Source organism: Vidua macroura, chromosome 1 (assembly GCF_024509145.1).
Source record: "Vidua macroura isolate BioBank_ID:100142 chromosome 1, ASM2450914v1, whole genome shotgun sequence".
NCBI lineage: Eukaryota > Metazoa > Chordata > Aves > Passeriformes > Viduidae > Vidua > Vidua macroura.
In genome coordinates this window covers 47,131,457-47,159,145 of record NC_071571.1, presented here as the reverse complement: position 1 = coordinate 47,159,145, position 27,689 = coordinate 47,131,457, and the positions used below count along the sequence as shown (strand labels likewise).

At 36.3% G+C, this 27,689-nt stretch overlaps 1 protein-coding gene across 2 annotated transcripts in view; it reads right to left on the bottom strand.

The window, feature by feature from the left end:
- Positions 1-27,470, bottom strand: part of SEPTIN7 (septin 7) — a 60,125-nt gene extending 32,655 nt beyond the window's left edge. For both annotated transcript variants that reach the window (XM_053978016.1, XM_053978023.1), the window contains exon 1: positions 27,368-27,470. In XM_053978016.1, coding sequence (XP_053833991.1) covers positions 27,368-27,377 — 10 coding nt within the window. In that variant the 5' untranslated portion in view covers positions 27,378-27,470. The remainder of the gene's footprint in view (positions 1-27,367) is intronic.
- Between the last annotated feature and the right edge of the window lie 219 nt (positions 27,471-27,689).

Genomic DNA, 27,689 nt, shown 5'->3' with positions numbered 1-27,689 from the left:
CTTTCGTAAAGGCTAGTTCCTGCCTTCAGTGCTCTACAAAATACAAACCAACAGTCCAATAAACATGTAAGAACATCCAGATGAAACCCGTCAGGAGGAGGATGAGAGCAGGACCATGCTGCTACCACATATCTACTTTTCCATGTAGGATGGTGTCATGTGAAATCTTGCAAATTATCAACTCTGTCTTTTATAGGCATTTATAAGGGGAAGAAAGTCAAAGCTCCACCATTTCACAACTTGAATGTGAAGCATAAATTATGGAAGCAACATATGTTAGAGCCACAAAGATGCTCCTAGCAAAACAGAAGAACAGGGAAGTCTAGCAGCAATAAATCCATTTCTGCCTGTCAGCAACAGCATCAACAGCAGCATAATTTCTGCATTTAGGATACAGCAAGACAATTTAATCTATTTTCTTAGAGCAGAATTTAAAGTGCAATAACTGAGGGCAGACTCTTGGTATATCATTCTTGTCAGAGATGACATGTTTAAATAATTCAGAAAAGCCATTAGCACGGATGGAAAATATCTCAGAAGAATATTGCAGAAGATTCTACACAGCATTTTCCAAGTACTATTGTTTTTCCTCAAAGCAGAAGCAGGTCTAGCTTTCTACAACTGACAGATTAAAGCTGCCATGAAACAATGGTTTAACTTCACAGGTGAAATTTTGGCTACTGCCAAGAAAAATGGTCTCCTACTCCCAATCCAACTCTTGCACTAGAATTCACAATGCAGCATGTGAAGCAAGAAGCGATAACTAGGGCACATAGGGCTTCAGGATGGGAAAATGAGGGGGAGATGACATCAGATAGATTAGCTAAGTCAAATACTCTCCTCTCTTATTGGAAACAAGGATAAGTGTAAAAATCTGCATTTAAAACTAGACCTCTGTCACAAAAGAATCATCAACAATTCACAAGTCAAAGAATTTGTGGCACTTTCTGAAGAAAGTCTTATTTCCTCTAATTGCATATACAGGCTTTGCTCCTGATATTTAAAACAGGACATCTTAACATGAGGCATGGAAAGCAATCTTTCAGCACTTTGGACAAAAACTTGCAGCCCAGTAAAACCATGGAACCAAACCCACAAGTTTCTCTTCACTTTTAGTTCTTCAACATTACTGCAGATGACAAAAACACTGCATGGCATTGGTCCACTCATATCTGGTACCAAGAACAGCTGAAATGCAACAATCTGAGCTTCAGAGTTACAAGCCCACCATTAGCAGCTGCATTCCAGGCTCACCAAAGCTTACCATGCTTTGTTTTCTTTGTTAGGTGAAATAAAACTCCTATATCTGATTAAGCTGTACTCATACTGCAATGCAGCTTCAGAGACATTACAAGCAATAAGAAGTTGTAAAAACTGACCTACATGGGCAATCTCAATGTAGAAGGTCTCTATGAAATAACTAGGTTAAAGAATTCAACTGGAAATGACAGAAGCTGCAGAATTCCAGGACAAATCTTCTATGCTGAAACCTCATAACCAGGATACACCTTCAATTTTCACAGGCTTTGACAAAGCAAAAATAAAGATCCTTCACAAGAGAAGAAAAAAAACCTTATTACTTCAAAAATCAAATCAAGAGGAACAGAAACTGTTGTGAAAATGATAAAGTAGGGTGCTCTGTATAAGGCAAGAAAGCAAACATCTGAGACCACCATTGATGCAGAGCTGGACTTACTCTCTGGAGGCATAAATAGAGATAAAGGGCATAAGGGATAAATAGAATTGTATTCCCTGATTATATGAATTATAAAAAAAAGAGGGGAAGATTATAGGAACATGAAATGTGTCATCTCTATGTTACTGCTGACAACTAATTGTACAGTAGAACTGCTAACATCTGCTGACTAAAGAATAAAAAGTATATTAATGAACAGAGATTGCAGATTAGTCACAGCAGGCTCTTTCATTACTTGGACAGAAACAAAACTGACACAGCTATCGAAATGCTAATGAAAAAATAAGAAAGAGTGATGGGGTTTACTTAATCATTAAGATTAAAACACTTGGTACAGATAAAGGGTCAACATCTGAATATGGCATGCATGCAACTCAAGTAAAAGAAGCTCTACACATCAACTTGAGTAAAAGGAGAGAAAGGTGAAGCACTTTAAGCAACATCTTCCTCAAAACACCACCCAATTGATACATCTAAGGCATGAGTATCACAGAAAATTTCAGAAGGACAAAAAACGAAATTATTTTTATTTAAATGGAACCTAATGACTCTCTACAGAAGAGTACAAAGAGCACTTTGATTGACTTACTCAATTCTTCATCATATCTTCCCTTGAAAATTTACACTATAACAGAATAAAAGCTACTGAAGTATATTGAGTGCTCTCAAAATATCCCAGATGGGACACTCTGCTATTAAGCAAATCCACAAAACTTTGTCAGAAGACTTAACTTAGAATATTTCTTGCGGTAGGAAAAATTTCTTTCAATACCTTATACCTTCCCTCTTGCTGCCTTCTCTCTTTAATATCCTTGGAGGCACATTTTTTAACAGAAAACTGTGTTATGACAAACCCCTTAACAGGCACAAGTGACAAGAGGAAGATACAGATAGATAGACAGAATTCTGAAAATACACCCCCAGTGATATGATTCTTGTGGCAATAAGGAATGAGAAATTAGGGCAATGTTGTTTGCAAATTATGATAATTCTGCTTCTTTGGTCTGGTGTTAGCCAACCAAGGAGCAAGAGGATCACAGAGATATGCTCTCCTGGATACACTGCTGCCACTTTTAGGCAACCTTGGCAAAACATGCTTTTGTTTCCCTAAGACAGCCTCCACTGGAATTGTAAAAATGGGTATTTTAGCTCTAAAAAAGGGTGTGAAATAAGCTTGTGTTGTCAAGACTACACCCTTTTTAATATGGCAACAACTGTTCTGCTTAAGTGCAAAGCCTTTGTTTCCAAATTGCTGCCACCACTGTTCAGTTTTCTAATAATGACTTAGAAGAAAACTGAGCTGCTTTTGTAGCCAACAGAAGCATCCGTTTACAAAGTGGAAAGGAAAACAGACAGGTCTGATAAGGTCATATCCTAAGACCTGTCTAGAATGCTTGCTATATTTTGCAGTGGATAAGTCTGAAGGACAGACATGGGAGGTGGACCAGGAATTCTTGTGGACTTCCTGCCAGCTACAGAGGACACAGCCCAGAGCCAAGGACACTGCATCTGGTAAGGGATAGACTTGTCCTTTACAGAAGGTGAGAATGAGTTTAGTTAAGAGATACAAATAATAATTCTTAAAATATTTTTTGCACATACATTCTTAAATCATTCAGTCAAATACAATGCAAAAGAACCCTCTAACATGTAAGTGAAAATCTGACATGCTCTTTTCTGTCTCAATGCCTGCTGAGTTGCAGCTAGTGTTTTTTGCTCTGCCTGGCACTGACGTAGCAGAAAAGTGGTGAACAGATACTTGTCAATAGTCAATTTCCTTTAAGTTAGCAACTTCACATATATTCCACATTTTTACCAACAGTATATGTCTCCAAGACCTCAAAAATAAAGAAATCTTGCAATTTCTTCTCCACCACAATGTAATGGTATCCCTCTAAAATAACCTTTTTATACAAAACATCACAGTTTCACCTCATCTTTTATTTCAATATTTATGCTATGCTAAGGCTGAGTTGCACTGTGGATTTCAAAGTTATTTGCCTCTATAGGGCTAGAAGGACATGAAACAATCTCATTATTTCTGTATTCCTTAAATTAGAATATGGTATCACCCTTACAGTACTATGCATTTTTGTTTTATCTGAACTTCAAAATCTGAATTGAAGAAGTCTAATGTTGCTCTCCCATAGCAAAAATCTTCCCACATCTAATGTGCCATCTTTAAAAATTCATTTGAACAATTATCATATTCCTGTTCAAGTTTGTTGTCCAAAATGATACATCAGATACACATTTCTCCTGAAATAGTCATTTTATTAATGAGACTTAAAAAAAAAAAAAAAAAGAAATGAAATTAAATTTCAGTGAGGCATGGAAGTCCAAGTGAGATAGACCTGATTAACATGTAGTTATTTACAGTTTGTATGTGAAAGATCCCCATTTTGGGAGCCATCTGAAAATGCATACTACTAAGATTTCTATATTCCACAAATGTTTCATTTGGAAACACACAACTAATTTAAAGCTAAGACTGCACTATGCTAAAGGATGTGCCATTTACAAACATTTAAGTTGTACTTTTAAAACCAACAACAAATATTTGCCTTCATCCTACAGCACACCGGGCAGCAGCCGCAAAACCAGTGCTTAAAAGAAGTGTCAACTCAAAAGCATGTTGCCAAAGTTACCTACATCCACTAACATCAGCTGACCTGATGTGTGACTTAAGCTGAGCAGTGCTACAGGTTGTGATCTTACCCTGAGCTCTCAAAAATTTCAGATGCATAAAGAGTTCACAAAATAGAGTTTTTAAATATTTATCTAGTAAGGTTTTTCAGTTTGACCCTACAAGACTGACTTTTGCATAGCCTCATTTAGTATTTTTAGTACGAAGTTATCCATAGGATAAGCTCCTCTTCCAATTAGAAAAGTCAAAATTCTTCAGGGAAAAATATCTCGGGCATAAACACAGATCCTTCGTTACAACCACAACATTACATCATGCTGAAGATTTTTAGTCAAAACATTAGTTCAATGCAACCAAGGCTCAGTTTGACAATTTTCTGAAACAAATGCCTCATGACTGTCATATCAACCAGTACTGCCACTGAAAAAAAAATTAAATCCCAGCCTCCAAACCATTCCTCCTTTGTGCTGACACAAGATTTTCCTTAGCTGTGCTGCAAGCAGACTGAAGACTAAACTTCCTTGCAGCTCCCAGAAGCACTCCAGCTGGATTTACACACTAATCCAATTTGGGCCAAGCGCTATTAGTTCTTTCAAGAGCAGCACAGACTTAGGCCAGGTTAAAATCTGAACTTCAGCCTAGAAGAACAGCTGCTATTGCTGGATCACAGTTTTTCTAATTAAACCAGAAGGACACTTTATAAATGCCACTGAGGATACTATGATTTTTCCAGTACTTAAAAATTATGAAGAATCATTTCCATTCTCTTACTCATGCCACTGACACCCTCTATATCAACTAAATTTTCCCATCCAAGCATCTTTAAAGAGTTGTCCTCTATATTAATAAACAGCATGAAAAGAGAATTCCAGCATCTGTAACAAAAATTGGGGACTTAAAAAAAAAAAAAGCTCCACAGAAAAACTAGTCAAAAGTAGGCTAACCACATATGGAATGCGCAGTATAATTTTTCCCCCTTCACTTTGTTCTGTTTTTCATAAAACAAGCAAACCTTTTATGTTTTGGGGTGGTTTTATGTGGGTTGGTTTGTTTTTGTTTTGTGTATGTTTGTATTTTTTTATGTTTGTGTTTTGGGTTTGTAGTTCTTTTGGCAATGGAAAGTACTCAAGTCTCATTCTCCTAAAAGCCACCATAACATGGTCTAGGAAAAGCAGCTGACAAGCACTCGATACTTAAATGAAAATATGCATCCAGGTTTAATAGTTTTTAAAGATGTGCAATTATTGAAAAGCTAGGAGAAAATGAGAAGAACACGGACCCTGAAATAAACAAGTCTAACAGTGAGCCCAGTGCCACAATAAAAAAGTAGTTTTCTTTCTTCACAGTGTTTTCTCCATTATCATCCGTGATGCTCATCATCCTTGCCATGTTCTGATGGGAAACCTCTCAAAGGACCCAGCAGTCTCAAAGACAGCAGCTCTGGTTATTTTCCAGTGGTAACTTTATGCTGGTCACATTACAGATCTACCAACATTGAAGTGATTGAAGGAAGCCTAGAAATAGTTTGTCACCATCCCATTAGTTGGTGGAAAAAACCAGCCATGTCAAAGAAATCCACAGGTATTGATATTAAAATGAAAAAAGCAGCCAGATGACATATAGAACTCCAAAACAGAGCTGTATCGAAGTCACTGACTGACAAGTACTTTCCACTGAATCTAATACTTTTGAAAAGGAAGATCCAGTTCTGGAGTTTTCGTAGCCATTTCCAAATGCTACCACTAGTAGTATAACAGCCTTACAAAAAGAGTGGGGAATAGGGAGGCTTTTACCATTTCAGTAACATCAGCTATTGTTCAAATTTACTATGATGAAAAAAACAGCATGGCTTTTGTACTTGAATAACTATAGTGTTATTGGGAACTCCATTCTCAGGCAAAACAACAGCCAAGTCAGCATCACAAAAATGAAAATGTAACTAAGCACCTTAAAGGATAGGGAATTAAAAGGATGAAGCCAGCAGATAAAGTCATTATGTTGCACTGTAAGGTGTCTCAAACATCAATACCCATCCAAAGGTAAACCAGCATGCAGGCAAATACCAGAATCAACAGAAAACCTGGGGCTGGAATGAGGAGAACAGAGAAGAGAAAGTTGGTAAGTGTTCAAACAGTACAAGACAGTTTGAATAAAACTGAAAAATAAACTGCTAACTTTATCTGAAAACAGCAGTTACACATAGGCAGCCCAAATCTATCTGCTTCTGAACAAGACTTCTCAACAATGAAGCACCCAAGTCATGCACAGTGGTCAGAGAAAAAACATGTACAGAGTCCCAAATCAAATATAATACCGGGAAATCAGCACCAGTCACCCCAGCATCCAGTTATATGCTGCAGTGAGACAGTCTGCAGAAAAATCAATTGAAAAGCTATGGAAAATGGTTTTCGGCAAGATTCAGACTTCAGCAAAAATATGTTGTGCTGAGCTGCGTACATCAGTGTACATCAGTAAGCCCTCTGCTCCCAATAGCATTCTTTCCAAAAATAAACTCACCATAAAAAACCACAACAAACCTCCTCTTTCTATAATGTGTTTCAGGTTAACTAGTTTTTACAGTTTGATCTTAATTCTTCTATTCTGTAAAATAAAGACCAAGGTTGGCACTATCACCCCTGCAAAACATCATCTTTTCTTCCAAATTTCCATTAGGATTTATTTTTTCCTCCCCACTCATCTGTAATAATGCTTCATTTGAATTATAGGCCTCAATTGCTCCAGAAATAATTCAGGTACTGAAGTGGCCAACAGAACTTACTTGTAATTGGACCCAACTTACTACTTGTACACCAGAGTTACATTTCACAAGACATTCTACCCCCTCAATTGGAGATGCAGGGCTGTAACCTCTGTCACGATGCTGCACTGTTTCTTTCAACCATACCAGCTAATCCAAAAAGAAGTAAAAATTATCATTCTCTCTTAGTTGACTGCCCAATTACTGGAAAAGGAGTATCCAGGGGGTCCCTAGCTCCCTGTAAAAACAACATGAGATGTGTATTCCTGTCCTCCCCATCATGATCACAGCGGTGCCTTTTCTACTGCTTGAAACAATCCTGTAGGACTGGATGCAATCCTGGCATATTCCTGCGTTAAAATTTTTCCTAAAACTTAGCCAGTTCTGATTCTGAAAGGGCCATTTAAAAGATAAACAATGAAGATTTAAACGGAAATGGTTCTTGAAAAATAAAGTACTTCAACTACCTCTCCCTGAAGTCCTTGTACCAACTGTACTAAAGGTACTCCAACAAAGTATATTTTCCCAGGCTGGGTATTTTGGGATTGTTTTTTCTTGGTGAGAGGGGCCCACAGTGTTTTTTAACTTGAAAAGCTTAATTTCAATGATTAAAAGAGATAATTACCATGATTGGGGGAAACCACAAAGTGACCTGGATGGCATCTCCAAGTCCCCAGATATGTCTTTTTTAAACTTCTTATTTAAGTATAAATAGCCCACAAAAAGCTATATTAAGATCTCTAATGTGATAAACAACAGTGATGTCTGCATCACAGGAAGAAATAGAAAAACCATTTTCTGCTATAGTGACTCTGATACAAGATACTCTTTTAGCATTAAATTTGTTATTTCAAATCAGGTCAGATCTGCTCCATGCTACATTCATTTCACAGCATTTGTACAGTAGCACAAAATAAACTGGTCACATTTTTAATACCAACTAGATTTTTAAGAGCTTTTCACTGGCTTTTTTGCTGTTAGAATCAATTTCCTTATCTTAAAGATCATTATGATTATACAAATATCACTCAACAAATATTTGTAAGCTCCAGGTCTACTGCAGGTCTACTGCACACCACACCTATGTTCCTGCATCCGTCTTCATGCTTACTCAAGCGTCTTGAAACGTCACAAATGGGAACAGCCTGGGACTGGCGGAATCATTAAAATCCCACCATCCATCTGAGGAGACTATTGGCTAATTTCCTCACTAGGAAAAGCAGATGCAGCAAACCCATAGCAAACCTTGAAGTGTTAACCTGTTTTACACTAAGCACCTTGACATTTATTGCATTAAGATGAACAAGCTTGAAGCTTTTACCACTGCAAAGTTTGCAACACTTGACAAAGTTATCTATCAATAAAATGCAGTCAGAACTTCTTTGGCTAATTCAATCTAGCTTACAACCTGCATGTTAAACATGTGATGTGCTTTTATGGTTTCTCAGAGTTTTTACACGTAAAAATCCCCCAGACTTCTAAAGCTTGTATTAGACACCTTATTTCCTTATATCCTTTCTAAGAAATTAGCCTCACCTAACAGAAAATACAAACTACTTCTTACATACAAGAAAGTCAAACACTGCAAAATTTGCATAAGAAGTTGTACTACAGGAACTAAGACTTTACTACTACACCTAAGGCCACACTTTTACTTTTACTGGAAATACTTTTACTTTTACTGGAAATAGCTATGCCCAGAAAAATTGCCCTCATTTGTAAGCAGTTATTATGGGCTTAACTGCAAATATAGACTTATAAAAAGGTTTATAAATTCTATTATTGCACATGTTATTCTACAACTGACAAAACCAAGTTTGGTTTTCTAGACACCAGTGGCCATCCCTTCCTCCCAGGCAGTTAGCAGAGGTTCCTCTTTTAGCCCTCTTGACTTTCTCTTTCTGGATGAAAGCCTCAAGGCAGATGGACTGAACTCTAATCAGCAAACTGACCCTATTACCTGTAATCCTTGACAGAACTTTCTGATTTAATATTTGTTCTGAAAGAAAGAGTCACATGCTGCCAGGCTGCATGATTTTTTCATTCATGGTATGAATGAAAGCCCAGTAAATGGGAACAACTGAGAGATCTACTTAAAAGATGAATTTACATCTCAGCTAAAACTGAATTGCACATGCAACCATCTAGCACACAAGCAAGACTTGCAAGCCAGTAACACTTGTGCTAATTGTCCAACTAACACCAAAAGTAGAATAGAAAAATCTTATTTATATTCTCTCCCAGGGAGACAAAGTCACACAATTCTACAAAAAAATGTGCAGTAACAGTGTCTATCTAATTACCTGCCGTTTCTAGTCTTCAGCAACTTTTTAAATACTTGGAAAGTCATCGAGAGGTAGTAGAATAGAACAGATGTGAGAACAGGAAGCTTGACCACTGTGACTTCCATCCAAAGGAATAACAAGTATTCTGGTACCAGACAAAAAGTATAGGGAGAAAACAGCTCCAATACTTCATACAAACATCTATAATCCTGAATTAGGCAATCAAAGCAGTAATTTTAAAACGTGAATGCAGAATACTTCCCCAGTCTCAAGGAGCTGTTTTGCATGACCACTGTTGCTTGCCTTAGTGATCTCAAAAGCTTTTTTTGTAGATAAAGTATCTAATTATAGGGGCATAATTTATATACAATCCAGAAAGGAAACAAACCTCCCTTCTTCCCTTTTCCTCAAAACTTTAGGGTCTGTCTTCCCACATCCAGAATTGGGAGTGAGGAAGTAAGCTTTATTCAACCAAACAGGAACACACCCAAAACAGTTTTTTCCTTATATTCTATTTCATATATGTCTGTATTAATGCTTTTGACTCCAGCTTCCTTACATAGAGCCTTGCTGTTGGTGTTTACCTTTTTCCCCAACAGGTGCAGAAGCATTGTCTCATTTACAGCAGAACAGCACTTTTTAGTCTTCAACCCTTCAGACAGCCTAAAGCAGCCACCAGTGAGTCAAAAGATACTCTACTGACCCCATCAAAACACAGTGCTGGTCTGCCAACCAAAGCAGCAGCATTCACACAAAATAGCAGAGATGCTCTCTTTTCCAGAGCCAAAGCTGAGAACTCTAATATTAGTGCCTTGGAATATAATTACTGGGAGCAACCCATTGACTGCTATTAGGGAGGGATAAGAAATTAGTTCTATTCATTAATGAATCCCACTCAAGAAAATAAACCTGAAAGAGTCTACGTAAAACTATGCAATTTTTGCAACCACTCTTCTACCCTCAGAGATTTTGTAACCCACTGAATACATTTCATTTACAAGTCTAACATTGGTCCATTGACCCAGGCAGCAATATGCTGCAGAATATGGTTAGGCTATTTTGAGTAGTATTTTGGCAAGTATACATGTATGTCTTAAAAGAAACTGAATTTAGTACTTCTGGATCTTAAAATTCTGAAAAAGAAGGATGACAGAGTATATAGCAAGCATACTCCTACACTAAATGCTTCATTATATAACAGATCTCATGAAACTTCATAATAAACAACACATTTGAGCACCCTTTTGCATACAAGTTTTATATAAAAGTAGATGTATCAGTATTACTGAAAAAATAAAATAAAAAAATCCCACAACACTGCAGCTTTTAAGTCATCAATCTTTTTCACTTGCTTCTTTCAATAATCACTGTTGGACCTAGAGCATAGGAGAAACACTGTTTTACAACTTCAGTGCATTTAACTGAGAAGGATCAACATTAGACAGCTAGTACATTTCATATATCCTGAAACAAGAAGCGCCAAGGAAAACATGCCTGTGACAAGGCAGAAAGCTTTTTTAGTTCATCCTGTTCAGAACATACACAATAGTACTTAGTTTTGATTTATGGTCAATGCTGACTACTAATTAGCAGGATCAGAACAGAGATATTAAAAAGCCTGTTTTGAAAGGCAAGCTAGAGTAGTTTCAACAAGCTTGAGTAGATAAATTATCAACATAGTACAAGTCATAGTCATTACGCATAAACTCAAATATGCCCAAGAGCAAATGGAGACATGCTGAAAAAAATCCTAAAAACTACCCAAAAGCCTTCAAAAACAGCATTACACAACAACTTATATAAGCAAGTAAAAAAGGGAAGGTTTTACTGCATTTTAGCCAAACTTACATTTTATATCAAAAAGGTTACCAACAAAGTATTCAAAATTTTCTTTGCTTTGTTAAGACTCTTTAAAAACAGCCGAAGCACACAACCATAATTTGCATATCCAGATTTTGTTTATTAAAAAAATTACAAAATCCAGATCCTTCTCTCAAGGTCTCTACAGCTAAATGAGATTGGGATTACATGTCTCAAGAGAGCTAATGAGGGCAAAGAGCTTCAGAATAGCTTCCATATATTCTTTTGCATTCTTTTCAGCCATCTGTATGTAGTTTTAGACAGACTTCAGATTCAAGCACCCTTTGAAAGCAGTAAACTGAATCAACTTCTCAGCGAGTTACAAGGCAAGAAGTGAGAAAACCGTTCAGAATGGCAGCAGCCAGCACATCCATAGAATGACCGGGAGCCAATGGATCACTACATCTGTGCAAGAAAATTCTGCACTTGTTTTAACAGTGCCTGTCTTTGTAAGACATGAATCACACGAGTCAGATAAGAGTCACTTTGAGGATTATTGCATGGATTTAGTGGTACTTGATGACAGAAAGGGCAAGACCAAAACACATCTAAGGCTTCAACAGCAACACCCACCAGCTCACAAGTAACAAAAGCAGCAAAAAAAAAATCTTCTGATAAAAGAGGTAGCGAGAATTCATGCTTTCAAAAATTCCCCATGATACAATATTCAGAGCATTTCCAAAAAGCTTAAGTAGAATTTAGGGAATTGCATTAATTCTGAACAGTGCCTATGCACAGTGTCCCAGGCACACCTGACTGAAGACAGGCTCCGAGCCTCCCCTTACAAATCTGCTTTGTAACAACCTGTTAAGTGGCAACTCATTCATCCTAATCTTTTAGGGAAACACAGAAAATACCACCTCTACACTTCACGAAATTTTGTGATTCTGAAGTGATCTCATCTCAAAGTTTGATGAAAAAATGCTGTGGTATTTAGCAGATTCAAGATAAGAAATCCTTGTGGGGCATGAGGTACCATCTGACAACCCCTTTTGGCATATTGCCAGAGGCTGAACAGAAATTTACCTATTAGTAGATTCAGCCAAAGAAGAAGGCTCTCCATGAGCCACAGCTCTCTGCTGTTCCTGCCCACCTTATCACCAGCCAGTCACATGGTTTCCAGTTCTTCAGCAGCACCCAATGCTAAATCTGAATCACAGGATTCAAACCAAGGGAACAGCACACAGCAGGTATATCTGTCCCAGTCACATTTTTTCACCTTTTTATCCATGGAAATTCAATTACTAATTATTTTTGCAAATCAAAATTTACATCTCAACACTAAGGACAATACAAGAAATTTCCTTTGTCTCCTGTTTTCACCTTCCCCTTCGGTACTTTCCCACCTTCACACCCAGCATATAAAGTCCGCACTTTCTCCAAGAATAGCTCAAAGAAACACAGCTTTTGCTTGCTGCTAGGAGCAGATAACTCTGAAGCTATACATATGTTTTGACATATGCAGTCACTTTGTCAGAATACGTGGAAAAAGCTAAAAATGCTTTTTGAACAGTAAGTAATAAAAAGCCTTCCGGAAAAGGTTCAAAGTGCATCAACAAAAAAGCTGCAGCCAGAAATACCAGAAACAAGAGAGCTACAATTTACTGGGCATGAAAGAATACTAAATATATTCAACAGTACTCTTATGACACAGCAGCTTGAACTAAACAGGTAGAAAGGCATGCAAAAGATAGCCCTTGATCTTCCATTCTCAGAAGCATAAAGATATTCAAGATACAATTTAACCAAGAAGTCACATGTGAATACCTACAGAAACAAAAACAGTCTTTCTAGTTATCTTAAGTCTTAGCTGGAAAATAAAAATTCCTCAGTTTTTAAGGTTTATTTTTAATAATTATTTTAATGACACATCATTTAAAGCTTGTCTCTATATGAAGAAAACCCAACTGAGTTTACATCTTTTTGCACCTCCATGTAGCAGAATTTACCATAGAACTTCATCTACTAAGAGGCTTTATACAAAGACCAAAAAAGGCACGTAAGCAGATTGAGGCTGCAGATTATTACAAGTAAGAGAAACTACACATTTATGCTTCTTTGTAACCTTAACTGAGTTGTCCATGTCACTCAGATAATACTATTCATATATGCCACAGCAATATCTGATATGAAAAACCCCATGTGTTTTAACATGATAGATACTTTATGGGGAAATATACAGCAATTACTGCCAATCTAAATTGGGCTTATACACCCACCTCTCTAAAAAACACCGCAATCTGCAGTATTTCTGTGTCAAAGTTGATCTTTTATCTTTCTGTTGAGTTAAAAGGGCTAAGAGACTCTCTCCTCTTACCCAAGAAGAGCCAGCCTCAAGCTTCATCTAAAGTGCATGGATAGTAGGTTTATTAGAACAGTACATTTGGGTTTTTTGCATGAACAAAAACAAGCAGCTTAAGATGTGACACTTCTCCAGGATGTGACTCTTCTACTTCACTTGCAAAGGTGTAGTTCCCAGCAGCTGGAGAATTAGGAAGCAGTATCCTGCTCCATATCAAAACCCTACAAATAACAACATGAAAAAAGCAAAGCAAAAAAAAAAAAATACCATTACTTTATTAATGTTTGGATATGGGCACTTTCTCAAGAAGGAGCACAATCCATAAGTGTTCTGTCAAGCACAAATATGAAGAGCACATAGAAGTTATGAAAAGTCTCCCCAAAACCATCAAATGCAGTAAGAAAAGAACCATCTTTACTGAGGCTAGAGCTCTAACCTGAGTAATTATTTTTGCATTTAGCAAGTTGAGGGTATCCTTAGTGATGACCTTAGTGTGATATATCTACATCAAACCACTAAGAAATATGCAAATAAGTAAAAAACACAACAGGTTTCGTGAAGTAGTGAAGCATTGCTACTGGGCTTTTTAAAATATTATTATTTCATTGTAATAATTTACTTATTTAAATATTAATCACATTCAACATGCATTAAACTGATTTTTTTAAGCTGACAGCAGAAGTTTTAAGGAAACTGGTTAAGTACACATATTGACAAACACAGCCTTATTTGAGTAAGCAGAAAAAGTTCTCTGTATCTGCCAGCAGTTCCTCTTGCTAGTAACAGGGAAGCCTTTGTATCCCTGCTTTTCAGCAACACAAAAAAAAAAACCAAAAAAAAAAAACCAAAAAAAAAAAAACCAAACAAACCCAAGAGAAGATGCAATAATATGCCAGTTTAGATGAAGATGCTAGAAGAATAAGATAATCAACTACAGATTTATTCACTAATTGCATTATCTTTTCTGTAGCAGTTTATTAAAAAGACAAATACCAAGAAATATCTTCACAATCTGCATATTCAAATTAGTGTAATTCAAATAAGAACTGTAATTTTATGCCATTTAATCAAATGCCAATTTCTATTCATTTTCTTCTATTTTGAGGCAACTCAATTTCATCTTTGGCTAAAATATTTTCGCTTTCTCATTAACCTGATACTGTGAGTGGCCTAACTTCACCTGATTAGCAACTGCGAAACATGTCAGGACACAAATTTAACCACAGACCAATTCTAAAAGGTATTAGATTCACAAAAACTTCAGAGTCCTATCAACATCTTGTATCTTCCTGAGCTCTGCTTCCGGTTGAAATGGTATAAAAGCATTTTTGCAGTTCAGCCTTTTTTGAGCCAAAACAAACCACCTCAATGGCAAAATGACAAAGCTGAATGGCCAAGATAGCTTTGCAGCATCTCATCCATATGATGAATCTCTACATGACAATGCTGTCTTTGGAAAGGCTTGGACTACTGAGTCCTTAAACTGATTTGACAGAAACATTTGTCAAGTAATTTTAATAATCAGACTCGAGAGCCTACATTTCACCACAAGTTCAAGAAGGCAACTGACACCAGACTACTATCATCAAGTGTGACTCCAAAATGGGACCGTGCTTGTTTTATCCAGTCCAACATCCTCCTCCTGAGAGAAGACAAAAGCAGATGTTCAAGAGAAACCACATGAAAGTACCTTGAACAGTGGTTGGACCAGATGACTTTTGAGAGATTCCATACAAACAAACTATTCCATGATTCTGTAAAAAGGCATGCAAGCAAACAGTGGTGCTTCCGTGAAATATCACTTACCTCCCAAAGTTTATGGTGCTGTGGTTGACAGTAATCTTTATTTTGACCTCTTCACAACATGTGTTTTTGAAAAGTTATAAATAGTAAACAAGAAACTATGAACAGCCAGGTCCACACGCTATTAAACTCAACATTTGTTCCTCAAAAACCAAAGGCACGGACTTCAGCAAAGCACAAACTTCAAGCACAAAATGGCTGCTTCACATTTATTTGCGGGAGGGGTATTTTGAAGCCTTTTAAAAGAGCTCTATAGATGAAGAGTCAAGAAACTGCAGGAGGCACAAAACTGGAGACCTCTTCATCCATCTCTACAGAGAGCAGTTTTCTCTAAATTAGTGACATGATTTCAGTTACTCTCATTATGATGATCCTCCTTCTGATTTCCTACTTACCCTGCTGTCTGTATCTTTGCCTGGTCTTAGTCAGCCACTCAACTCCATTTAATAGGCACTAGAAATACAATTAGAGCACTCTACACTGTGCCCTAAAAGCAAATTACTTCTTATAAATGAAATTTATTTATAGAAAAAAGACCAAATAGAAAACTTCAGATGAGGGCCAAAATAGGGAACAAGAATGAACATATATATATATATATATACACACACACACAATGCCTAGAAGTTTGTCTGTTGATTACATAGCACAGCTGCTGCCTTGAATGGTAGGTCTCAACTCCTTTCTAATTAGACAGGTATATAAAAATGTTATGCAACTAGTTGTAGAATAAATGCATTTACTGTCATTTAAAGCAGAAGCTGTTTTTGAGTAGAACCTCAAACCATCCAAGTATCTGCAAAGCTCATAAAATACTTCCTCTGAGTCACTTTTACTTTATTCAGCTATCTGAATGCTTGCCATTTGACATCAATCAACCACAGCAGATAAATTCACAGTCAAAAATCTGGACACTGTCCTCAGTTCAAACCACAGCCAAACAGTATATAAAAATCACATTCTTTTACTTATTGTAGACTGAAATAGCTGTGACAATTCAAGCCAAACTGTTTCAATTTGACAAATATTTAAAGCTAAAATCTGACCCAATCATCCAGGTCTCAACTAATTTCTCTGCAGTCACAAAAAAATATCTGATCATAGAATGACTTCACTACTAAACAACAGGGGCTAAAAGGATCAAATTGTACAGACCAAGAACAGTATTTCAGAAACACAGCGTGTTCTCCTTCTTAACACGGATTCACTTTTTTAACCACTAGACAGTGTTAGACTATTAAGTGGATTAGTAAACACCGTGCGTTATTGGATTAAGGTCTACCTGTATTGAAACAGAAGTGGGTATTGTAAAATCACTGAAAGAAGACATTGTCCTGCAGTGGTAATTGGTTTAGTTTTTTAGTTTCAGTTACTCAGAGATAAATAGGAGACAAGATATATCCTTGAAATAATAATTCAAATAAAAATTTTACTTACTCTAAGATAGTAATAGAATAAAAATTGAAAAATTCCAGCACAACTTTACAGAATAAGCAAATATAAAATGCTGTTTTTATTGATACAGTAACCTACATATAGGAGGAGTTTTGACAGAGAAACTAAGATCCCACTCTTCAAGGTTTGACTTGGCTGGAGTTTCACTCAAGTTAATCAATGTCACACAAATGCTGCCATGAAACATAGGTGTGGGGTGTGGGATAAGTGGCTTCTTTTATCCTGCTCAAACCAACCTCTGCACCAGTTCCCTCATAGGCTTCAGAGTACATGGAAACAAGGTGGCTGTGATTTTGTTTAAAGCTACTTTTTTCTGCATCAGAAATTTGTACTAACAAGGTTACCTCTGGCTTTTTTAGAGCTGGGAACGTCATACACTGGACTTATATAAAGAGATTATATGATTTCTTTTCATAACTACCATTGCTGAGAGCACTGAAGAATGCTTAGTCATAAACCTGTGCAAACATCAAAAAGATTTTTACATTCCCCAAGTTTTTGGTCAGAAGTCTGGAGCTACAAGGTCAGAATCTGGTGACCAAAACGTTTAGAAGGGACATCCCCTTAAAAATAATTACAATAAACTTGAACATTACTTTATGTTGCTAAGCTACCAAGGAAAGCACCATCACACTTCATCCAAGAGCCAAGAAAACTCATCTTCAGGTCCGTAAAAATCCCCTTGTGTTATTTTTGTTATTCAGTCCTACGTGAACAGAGATTTTTACTTCAGGGTATTACATTAATTGCTCAAAGGCTTCTTTGACAGACTGTGCCAACGTCATGTAAGGCATTTTCTTGGATGACTCAAAGAAAACAAACCAAATAATCTTCATCAATGTCAGATGAAAATAGCTAATAAGGAAAATAGCAGAGAAAAAGTAACTGGAAACTGACAATAAATTGTCTCCATCCATCAAATCAAGGAAGAACAGATGGTAAAAGAGAATTGCTGACTTTTGAGAAAAAGAAGTTGCCTCTCAGAAAACCTACGGCTCCCTTTAAACTGTATGGCGTGGGATAGAAACTTCAACAAATATCTTGTCATCAGAAAAATCATGTAGATGTGAAGGCAAATTAATGGATCACAGTTTAACAAAGAGAGAAAGTAAATGTTTTACAGATTTACATCATAGGGCCCAAGGAGATAGTTATAGATGAAATATCAACCAGCTCTTTACCAGATTATTATATCACAGGTGAACCACTCGTATCTTTCATGGCCAAATTTGGAATATTCCGGAGATTCCTCCCTATCATACTTGTGAATATAACACATAATATTTCCATCTTGAAAGACAGACAGGTAATGTGCATGAAGGCAAGAACAACTGATGGAAGTGTGCAGTGAATGCCCTTTGTTACTCCATGCCATTTGATCAGATCAAGCATCAGCAACTGCTTATCTGATAATTATATACTTCAGCAGTGGTTTGTTTCACAGTTTTTCAGTTTAACACAATGCTCATGATCCTGTACTGAAAAGTGTTCCACAGACATCCAACAACTTCCTTCCACTTCAGACCACTGAATTACTACTTTTTTCACTATCTGAGGAACAGAAAACAGACCCACGATTCTGGCTTTGCCCATGAATTCAAAAATCAACATATAACGACCTCAGACTACTATTTTAAAATGCACGCCTGCTTGCAGTTTGAGATGTCACCTGGGAATGCTCCAGATTCTTTTCACAAGCTGTCATCTTAGACAGAAAGCAACATCACTTCACATATCCCAAGCAGTAAAACAGCATAGCCAGATGCTGTTAGAACTGACACTTGATGTTTTTATCCATTTATCTGCGTCCTACCATTGCATTACTTCTCACTCCACAGAAGGCTGAGTTTAATCCCCTCAAATCACAGACCTTTTTTGCCCTTCTGAGGAAGCCCCTGCCCCATGAAACACATTTGTTTAGCCTTCACAGGAGAAGTTTCATGAGAAGGACCAGAATGATGCACTTTGCATTAACTTTGACAGACACGTGGTGCCAGTCTGAAGATATCAGCACAATTCTGGCTTAAGGTTCCATCTATGACCAAAACCAAAATTTCACGGATAAAAACCTAAAAGTGACTGTGAAATTAGGAAATCAGGACCCTCTAAAAAAACTTTCACTTCAAGTTTAACAGAGGGAAGGAACTATATCAAATGGCATTACAAACTTAACATAGCTTAAATCAACACTGACAGAAAATTAGCACTAGTCCAAGGCAGAGTGTAAGAGTTCTCAAATTTGTGCTCTTGGTAAACTACCTACAAAGAAAAATCAGGACGAAAGTAAAGGATGACAAGAACTCAAACAGAAAAAAAATAATTTGATTAAACAGCTTCAGGAGCCTTTCTTCCCTTGAGCCACCGATAAATCTAAATAGTCTGCCTTAAGTATTGCATTATGGTAAAAATTAATGGAAAATACCATCAGATACACCATAAGAAGTGAGAAAAAATATTATTAGAAGATGCTCATTCTATTTAATAAGAAAAATTCAAGACAAGAGTATGGTATAAGCTCTGATTTATCACTAAATGTGCTCAGAACCTCAACAGAACAATATCCAAAACCCAAAATGAAGCAGTTGCATATAAGACCCATACTACATACAGAAAAATACTGGAAGAAAACCTGTTTCAAATGGATTGACAAGGAAGATCTGAACTGACTGTTGTAAAATCAGCCAGAGGGAAAATCATATTGAATTACATTTAATGGATCACATGAGCTTTACTACAACTGGATATTTAGATCACAAATACTCCATCCAAAAATATCACTTCGGTTACAATATGAACCTATTCCTCTAAAAAGTTGTCAGCATTTCTTGATACAGCAGGCAAGACTAACGTTTTCAGCCAAGAAGAAATGAGAAGCAATTTTAAATTCATCCTGCATATTTATCTATACAAAAAACTGGCTCCTACTTTCAATCTCACTCTGGGCTTGCAGCAATGATGGTGTCAGAAACCAGTGCTGCAGTATGGCTTCACCTGATTATCCACAGCTAAGGAACTGGAAACAGTATTAATGTGATTTCTAACACGTCACTGCTTACAAGATGTGCAACATTTAGTTCACACTCTGCTCATGCACATGACAGCTCAGGACAGAATATCTGTTGAGTATTATCAAAACAAGTGTTGCCACCTGATAATCAATTTAAGAAATAAAACATCCATTAGTTTGGTACCTTCTCTAAGATGTATTCAAGTTCACACATTACTAAATATCCTTATTCTAAAATCAAAATCCCAGACACATTAATTTCAGCTAAATTGTGACTGACAATTGTGTCATCAACAGAAACAAGGACCAGGTTCAAATGCTGATCTCACCACAATGAACAAGCTTACAACACAAAAATAAGTATCAACTTATCAAAAAATAGTGTATTTGTGTGCAGGTGCGCACATATTTGGATGTGTAAAATCAGCAAGCACATTTTTATTTAGAAATAAAACAAAAAAAAATGGTAAGGTAGGAGAAGAAAAAAACACCTGGAAAAAAAATTTATGTGGTTAGGAATACAGCAAAGATGGACTGAAGACAGCTAGTACTATGATAAAATTGATTAAGCAGGGAACCACCAAAAAAATCCTCAAAGCTTCAGAAGTGAAGATGACACCTACACAATGCAGAGCACAGTCTCTCGTTAGATGGTTTTTATGAAATTTCCTGAATTAATTTATTAGAAATCCAGTAAAATAATTCACAGCATTTGTTATGACACTGACAAGAAAACAATATATGAAATAGAAAAAAAAATTGTCTGCAACAAAATCACCACTTTTTAGAAAAAATAAAAGTAATTTAGATTGCAGGCAGATTTTTGCCAAATTATGGGTTCACATCTACACACTTGGACATATAAGTCTCTTCACATAAAAAACTTTGCCAGTAAACAAAGAATTTTAATAGATAATTTAGGATCTGACCAAAATATTGCCACATGAGAAACAGACCAGTTACATTTACTGTCACCAAAGCTTTACAAAAATATATTTTTTCAAAGTAATATTTTAATATACTAATACTTGGCACTTAAGGTTAGTTGTCAGAACTTGAGTCATGTAACAGCAAGCATCCAATAAGAAGTACCTTACTGTAGTTGGCTTTCATATAATCTACTCAAGAAGCTTTGCATCCAAACACTTAATAAGAAAACAAAAATCCAAAGGCTCTTTACAAGTTATCCAGTAAGCACTACAATTCCAATTAATGTTGTAATTGCAAACAATTAAAAAATGAGAATTGAAGATCAATCCTATTAAATGCCAACTTTAGTTCTGTTCATTAGAACCTTTAAGCTACTGCACAGAGAGGAAAATGTTTAAAATGAGCTTAACAAAAATTAAGATTCATTTCTTTTTCCACAGAGTGATTAAAAGCCACTCTGCTATAAGCAACTTGTGAAAGTATTTGAAAAGCTATGGTTTCTAGATAAGCTCAAAGAGGTAGATTAACTGAATTTCCCTGACAATAAGTTTCAACAATAACCCACTGCAAAAAGTTTCTCTTTTCCATCGGGTTGTAGACTTTGTGCAGGTTTCTTTTCCCAGCAACAGAAAAAACAAACAGCAAAATACTACAAAAGAGGCAGGAGCAGCCTCAAGTATGTTGCCAACTGTAGTTCACTGCATTACAAAAGAAAGAGAAGGGGGAAAAATGAGAAAAAATCCAACCATAAGCCAACAAAAAAGTATGAGAGAAGATTTTCTAAACTGAAGCCAAGTACTCACATGAATATGTACTTCAAGGTCCCATCTGAAAGTAACTCACTGGAAAATCACGCAGGCCAGTAAACTCACTGTTAAGCTGCTGATCTTTCTTGGAGAGACACTTATTTCTTCATTAAAGATTTTCAGAGTTCATTTATTCTGCCCTCTCAAAAATTTTTTATCAACCTCTTTCCACAAAAAGGAGTGACAGATGAGGCATTACTCCAAAACAGAGACTACTCCAGAGGAGCATGTCATCTGTGGGCATCCACTGACTTCATTCTGAGTTCCACCAGTTTCCAATTTCCTTTGGTTTTACCTCTGCCAATTCTCCTACGTTCAACCTATTTTGCTTCAGCATCCCCAGCAGGTATGTGTTAAAGTATTCAGCCATCAATTTCTACACTTTGTAGGCATCATCCGTGGAATACAATAAATTACTTATTTAAAGAACTCTGTAACCTTAAAAACAACCTTATCTATATCTGTACCTCATGGAAACCTCATGAACAGAATCCATGTAACTTAATTTTATTTTTTATCTAGTTTTCTAAAAGATCTATTTCCATGATATGACAATAGTTGAACCCAGACTTCAACACTTCTTTGGAGAAGAAGTACCTTGAGAACTGGAGAATTGCTAATCTAGCCCCAGCTGTACCAGGCAGTTGCCATGCAAGCAGCCCAAAACAGGCTGCAGCCAAAGACACCCAATAGCAAAGAGCAGTTTTCAGAGGATGAGAGAACTACAGGAATTCAGGTATTCTGAAGAAAGGAACTTACAGGGGGAATGGAGGCAGGATACCTGCAAGAAATCTTGCTCATTCTTTTCCATCACATGCTTCTTCTTTGTAAAAACAAGAAGACTCTACCCCAGTCCTGTACACGAAACTGTACTCCCCTGACTGTATGCACAAGGCACTGCACACTCAGAAATGGCAGTGCAGGATCCACACCAGCCAGGTAATGAAGGTCACACCAAAGGCCAAACACCCGCTCAGATACTGTGGTAGAGACACAACTGAAACCTTAACTAGGAGCATTTCAAATCACAGCAGAGCAACATGAATTGGCAACATCCCAAAACTCTTCCTATTCAGTTGTACTGCCCACACACAGGTTTACTTTTCATTTAATTATTGTTCCTATCCTGTGATAAATGATCTTGTTCCTGGCATTAAAATTGACAGCAAGTAAAGAATAAGTATCTGTGAGTAGCTAAGTGTCTTAGTACCACTGGTTGGTTTGATAAATAAATTGCTTCAGAAAGGGAACAAGTGAAGGGGGTAATTCTCATCAGAACATGAGCCATCACCAGAAGATACAAGTATTAAACCAATCCAAGCTTTCTTCAGTGAACAATAAAAGCATTTTAAAATCAGGGTGTGCTGCTTTTTTAATGTAACTTCAAGTCTTGCAAAATACAGTCCTTTTCTTTGCATCCATGCCAAAAAACCATGTTTAAACCAAAACCCTTGAGTATTCATATAATTACAAATGAAGGACTCCAACAATATTGCATGGCATTTTCCTCCCAGTTGCAATCTACAGGTGATCTACAAGGCTAAAGGAACGATTTGGAAACAAAACAGGCAATTTACTATGGGAGAGGTTTCAAAAACAGCTTTCAAAGTCAAAGCTACCAAACAGTTGCTCAAGAACTAGGAACTGCGTAGAAAGGTCCTGTGGACAGCCACTCAACTGTAAGTGTTCTGTACTTTGGAAATCAGATGACTTAAAAAAAACCCCAAACTTAAAAGTCCAACTTCTAATGTGACTCATGAAGCCTGAACACTTTGAAATACACAGCTCTAGGAAAAGTTACCACAAATACATGTTCTTAAGTACATAAGGTCTATAGGAGAAAGGAATTTTTAAGAATTATGACTTTGCATCTACTTGGGCATTGGTTCAAATCCCATTACCAGCGTCATTTCAGTGCAAGAACAACAAAAGAGGGATTTCCTGACTCAGTGTTTAGAAGGAAGACCCACTGAAAAATAACTATTTGTGCCACACCTCATGCACACTAAAGCAAAAACACACACCCACTATTTAAGCAAGTGTAATTATATTAACAAACAGACAGAACTACAATTCCACAATTAAGACTTTCTTTAATTGTGAGTTACTAACCACAGTGGTATTACTTTTGGAAGTTTTCTTTTCTTAAGCATCTGACTTAAATATGTACTTTCCTCCAAAAAACCCATACAGTAGAGAAACACAGGGAATACTCTTTGGATTTCATACAGACTAAATATTTATGTTGGGTTCTCAAGTGTTTCAACAACTATCTTATATTTGAAGAGATTACACAAGATTATGAAGGAAGCAGGCTACTAAGGTAAACTTGACATTTTTTCCACTGCTGAGCTTTAATGCTTCAAATGTAGAATCAGTTGCTTTAAACACCTACTTAAATGTCTTACTTTGAAAGCAACAAGAATGGAGCCCAGTTAAATGTATATTTCTGCTCACTTTATGTCATAACCTGAGAGGAGGTTCTTTGGAGTTTTTATTCTGCAAAACCAACTTGTTGCAGAAACAGCATGATGAAAACTACTGCTTAGCCTTTGAGAATATAACTAATATGAAACAGCCTCATGAAGATTAAAGACAAATCAATGAAAACTGATTAATAAGGAAAACAAAGGGCTATCTCAGTCTTCAATTTCTCAAGAAAAGTTTATAAACACTTACAAAAGAATCAATACTATTTAGAGAAAAGAAACAGAAATAGAAATGTCAAAATGTTTATTATGGCTAAATATTATAGAGTAATACCAGTTTCTATTAAGGCTTACTTTTCAATGATTCTTAAAACATTTGATATAAAAAAGGTATTTTGACATCCTCTTTTTATACCTGTATTTGTGTAGTTCATAATCACTTCACCCATTAGTTATATTTAATGTAAACACCATAACACCTGGAAATCATCTATTATACTTACAGAAAAGAGCTCGCTAACATTACAAGCCTCAAATACATCAATCCTACCAAGTCCTGACTCAAAAGACCAAGTTACAAGACAGAAAACTGTCCACATGGGTCCAAAGCAACGCCAAAAATCAGCTTAGGTCAGGAGGAGAAAACCTGCCCCAGAAACCATTCTCTAGGCGATTCAGCAACTACTCGGCATTATGCATGCCCATATTTAAAAGCCCACTCTGCAACTTCACTAGCACAAAGAAGAGCAGGAAGCCACCACACACTGCTATGGGCAGCTCCATCATTCCAGGGCAATGACAATAACTGGGGAAATAAGCATTTCATGTACTCACATTCACGCTTTAGGCACAGGAAATATTCTGCAAAACTAAACTATTTCTCTTCAAAAATTCTTACTGGAAACATCAGATCTGTTTGGTGCTGTACTTACTACTTGCTCACACACACAAATCTTACACTGTTAAACTGAAAAGAGAATTGATTCTACAACAGTAGAAACACACACAATAGTACAACCATATTGGCAAATTCTCCCCAAATACTGCTCTAGTGACTTTTCATACTATACATTCCAAAGACAAAAAAGCCAGATATAACACTATGCACATCTATTAAGTTTAACTGATATTTCCAGACTAAATGTACAACAGGAAAATAGTTTCAATACAAATGCATTAGCTGTGATATCAAACCTTATGGACACCTGAAAATGGCTGGACACGGATCCCAGATCCCAATTTGTTTTCTTTGTTGTACCTGTTTAGCAACCACAAGCATTGTTTTTCTCTTTTTGCCTTTCAGAACAAATGGGTAACACACTGACACTGACTACCTCCAAATAAAGCAGAGCCAGTAGATCAGTAGTTGTGCAATATGCAGTAAAAGGTAGCCATGCACACATGACTCTTAGTAGTAGAGAGATCAAGAGAATATTTTAGATAATTTACAAGATATAATACATGCAGTATTCTTATTTTTCCAGCACTGACCATACACAGATAAACACTACATTCTAATTAAACATTACCAAGAAGATTATAGATAATTCCATTTACTATTACTATTCTAATTCTATTTACTATTAATTCAATTTACTATTAGATTTGTATCATTATGTCAGCTAAAGACCTCAAACCAAGTTAGAGTACACTACCTCACAGGATGAATACAGCAACAAATAATTACAATCCTAACAACCTACTTGCAGATTACATTACAGTGTTTACCAACACAAGTGATCAATAATATACAAACTATTTCATCTTCATATTTAAAAACAAACATTTTTTCAGGGCACGCTAGCACCAGGCACTTAACTTTTAAACAAAATAATTTCTCTACCCCACCCCTCCCCAAATGTTCCCAGAGTACTAAAAGATCAGCCATCATTTTGTTTGAACACTCACTTTCAAGTATCTGATTTCTATACTTGGGGGTCAAAAGGAGAGAATTTGTGGCATTTTTAATTTAGGAAAATACTGCCACCTCTCCCAGTAAGCTTCCAGAGAGTGGCACAAATTTCCATGCAAACAAATGAAGTCTTAGTAGTAAGCACAAATATAGTAAAACTAGTCAACATCTCCTTTTCAATCTAATTTTGGACTAATTTTTATTCTTGAGGGTCTTCCATCTTCTACAGCTTTCCTAAATGTAATCACTTTAAACTGTACTACAGGGAAACAAGAGAACACTGATGTAATTTTGCAGACATTCTCCAGTTCTATCACATCCCTACATCTACCACTTATGAGTTTCATCCCTTCCTCCTTTTTATTACCTGTAGATAGCAGAAAATCAAATTTTACTCTAGACTTAACAAGTTTGTACTGAATCATTAATTATGTACTTGGATGCTAGACTATAAAGGAACCTGTCATCAAGTTCCAAAACAAAAAAGCAACCCTCAAATTTTAAAATTCTAGCTCACTTTTGTAATCAAAAGAAAAATATATATGAACTATACAATGACTTTGCACCAATTTGCCCTTGATTTCTAACTGTCACTAGTACTATTATATTACACCCTACATGCTCATAAAGTCTGCACAAGAAATCCATTGTGTCAATGACAAAGCACTATCAAGCTAGCCAAACTACAAAAGACAGAACTAGATAACAAAGTGACAGATGGCTATTATAAAACACTTTCTAAACTATTATTATTATGATGATTAGCATGCCAAAACAGGGTCACATATTCACTAGCATCAGTTACACACAAATGTACCCAACTTTACTAACAGTCTATTATCATAAAAGTACTCAAAAGAACAAGAAAAAAGAAAGAAATGAGATTCCCTAGCAGGAAAGATGACAAATTTGGGTCATCACTGAAGCCTAAATGAACTGTTCTGAATGGTATTACTCATTCAAACTAACAATAATTCCCCATTTACTGTAGTCCATAGGGAACAAACTGTTTACATTTGGTTTTCTTTGCAACCATACAAACTAGAAAGGTTTGTTCAAATTAAAGCTTTGATTTTGTAGCATAGTTTTGTGGTCACAGAAGTGCAGGATAGACAGGATCCTACCGCCTGGTTATAAACAAGGTTTGCCGTGTTGCACTCAACCATAAAAACGGTTCTTTTTTATTCAAATGAAAATCAAGTTCAAATTACTTCAGTCATACTTGCAAGCAGCATTTTACACCAGATCCACACCAAACTGTATGAATGATACAGTTTTCATCATTTATTCGTCTCCTCATTAACTTGCAGACCAGAAATGTTCTTTTTAATCAACCTAAATTTATCAGTCTAGCAGGGGAAGATCCATGTTTTCTCCTGAGATCATGCAAAACATATTTATATCACCATCACAGATTTTAAGAACTTCGTCAAAATACTTCTAACTATCAACACTAAAAACAAAGAAAGGAACTTACCAACTACCATGAGCGTGAACTCAAATCCTCTCTTCACAGACTTTCGGTAAACTTGATTTGGAAGATTTGCAAACCCCACATATCCTTCAAGGTTCTTCTGTTGCTAAAGCAAGGGATATTTAGAAAAAAAAAAGTTAAAAGGAAAGCAAGTAATTTCTTAATCTGCTTGTATTCTTAGTTATTGAAATGTTAACTTCATTTTCACATTTGTAGAAAAGTGATATCTACCCAACTTCTCAACAACCCAAGCTGTCTACATTCAAGACAGTATAATGAACTGCAGCAAAAAAATAAAAAAAAAAATTTTTTTGACTGGATGGCC